Here is a 2,472-nt window from a genome sequence, read left to right as displayed (position 1 = left end):
CTACAGAGCCAAACAAAACCCCGTAGATCGACTGGCACACACGGCCGAGTCGAGCGACCTTAGGATCATGCATTATAACTTAATGGATAGCTTTCCACCTGACTCATCAAAAATCACGGCAGGACGAGCCCACACTTCGAGAAACTTCTTGTCGCCCAAGTGATACCACTCTCGGGTGAGATGGAACCGGACCTCCTTCCGCGCTTTCGCAAGCACTTCGTGAAGGCCCGGCGCCCGTCCCTGGAAAAGCGCATCACTGCGTGCCAACCAAACTTGGTATGAGCACTCGGCGAGAAGGAGCACGAACCGGTTGATCGCCTGGTTCGGCAAAGGGTGCAAAAATCGAACCGTCGGACAGGGAACACCTGGAAGCATAAAGAGACTAGCAATCCTTTGCAGAAGAGCTGCAGGAAGCAAGCACTGCGTAAAGATATGAACCGAGTCCTCACGACCGCCACAAAAGGGGCTCACTCCACGAGCCGGGACCGCTGTGAAGCGCCTGTAACTCAAAGGCCGGCACCCTCGCGCCAGGCGGTACGTGAACGTAGCTCGCCTAGCGTCGAGGAAACTGGCCGTAATGAGCTTTCAGTTTGGCCTGTGGGTGGACAGATCGTACCTTTGGCAACGAGGGGGGAGACCTGGGGTGGAGATATCGACTAGTTCTTGCATTGGAGGTGAAACTACGTCGATTCCGGGGTGAACCTTGCGGGGGCTTACCAAAGAATTGGCAGCCGCTGCATAAGCGGTGGACGGGGCACCTGAGCGAGGCACGCAGTGGGAAAATGCGCTCTGCGAAAACAAGCGGAGTCGGGTGCTAAGGAAAAAGGAAGTTAAGCTTCGAGTTAGGAGCATATCTAAGTTAAGAGCGACTTGGGTACAAATGACCCGCTCGTGGTATTGGCGGCGAGGAGTTACGGAGTTGCCATCTGTCGGAAGCGCCTCCCTTGCGTAGTATGAGGGATCACGCGGCGCGTTCTTCATAGGTTTCGCTTACGGCGCTCAATAAAAACACCACGCGGCAGCCCTTCTGGACATTTATGCAAGTACTCTCAAAAAGAGGGAACCTTTTGACTGTCAATATAATAACCACGGGCAAACTGAAAGCACAGAATCGTTTACAGACGCTATCTCTTTACCGAATACGTACAGTAAACGCCACTGCGCGCGGTCGCCGCTATGGAGTCTCCCGAACAGGCTTGTTTCATGAAAGGTAGGCAAACGCTGAGAGTAAACCATGTAAAATATGTTCTTGTAGTCGGTTGCTTGTATAACCAAATGGAGCATAACAGAATGAATCCTCACTGCAGCGATCGCACGGGTCCTCAGCGACCGACTGCGCGTCTGCATGCATGTCCGCACACAATGTTTTGCTGTGAGCACGTTTTCGCACCGGGCCGCGAGCTTTAGGCCGCAGCATATGATCAATTGACAGTACACTAGCAACCATTATTGCGTGGACGCTATCAGAACTGTTCAAAAATAATTCCGTTATAGAGACTTCGACGCCTATGGTGACTGTGATGTGCCGTCGCGACGATTCAATCTATTTTGTCTTCTAAGTTCTTGGGCATGTCAATATTATTTCTCAAGTTGCGTCGCACTGTATGTTTATCGGTCTTCTCAGCGTGCGATTTCCCTCTGCTTGTTCGTAATCCAATGCATTAATTCATAATCTAAGCATGACCATATTACATGCCTTTTTTTAATGTGCGTCTTACCGCTGCCTTTCCGTTGCAGTGAACTTGCCAGTATCTAGCATCAAGTTCGTAGACCAAACCGTCATGGCATTAACCGATTAACCGAGCAGCGGGCACGGGCGAGCGTCTCAATACGCGTTTTCTGCTACTCACCGAACATCGCAGCCCCGGCGCAGTAGCAGAAATCTTCCTCGCCTCTGTGCTTGCTGCATACCCGAGTTGTAGCCGATGGCTGTCTGCCAGTTCTAAGTTTCGCCAGCCAAGCTTCACGCAACTTCTTGTCCTGCGGCTACGTGTGAATAAGGCTGGCACCAGGCTCCGTCGCGTACGTCAGGCACTGCGGCACTGAGCAGTAGCCTACCATGCTGCACGCCTCCAAAGGCAGCCACTACCTATTATAGTACTTTAAAATGTTGTCAAGCAGACACCCAAGGCAGTAAAGCCTAACTACTTAACCAGAACCGCAGCGCAGCTGGGACTTTCGTTTTCAGCTCGCTTCGGGGCCTCTGAAGCAGCCGACGCGGCCGCTGTATCCACGTGATCACTCATGCCACGTCACGCCGATGGTGGCGCCAGCTCTTCCAGTGGTGGAGCTCGAGGCCAATAGCCTTATGACAGGGCTGCAGCGCCTATGAATAAAACAAAGAAAAATCAAAATCACATTTAGGATGGTACGGTTCCGTGAAACTCTCGAAAGAAGTCGAGTACGGCCGAGCTTTTCCGACGGCGCAATCGCGCGTCAAGTGTCTGTCAGCGCTCGAGTATAGCGCGGCCT

General features: G+C 52.4%; 1 protein-coding gene across 1 annotated transcript in view; it reads right to left on the bottom strand.

Moving 5' to 3' along the window:
* Positions 1-2,179, bottom strand: part of LOC142573880 (uncharacterized) — a 3,176-nt gene extending 997 nt beyond the window's left edge. The window contains exon 1 of the mRNA XM_075683096.1: positions 1,851-2,179. Coding sequence (XP_075539211.1) covers positions 1,851-1,909 — 59 coding nt within the window. The 5' untranslated portion in view covers positions 1,910-2,179. The remainder of the gene's footprint in view (positions 1-1,850) is intronic.
* Positions 2,180-2,472: the final 293 nt, after the last annotated feature.

This window comes from Dermacentor variabilis, chromosome 3 (assembly GCF_050947875.1).
Source record: "Dermacentor variabilis isolate Ectoservices chromosome 3, ASM5094787v1, whole genome shotgun sequence".
Taxonomy (NCBI): Eukaryota; Metazoa; Arthropoda; class Arachnida; order Ixodida; family Ixodidae; genus Dermacentor; species Dermacentor variabilis.
The sequence above is the reverse complement of the archived record's forward strand: the minus strand, read 5'-3'. Positions and strand labels throughout refer to the sequence as shown.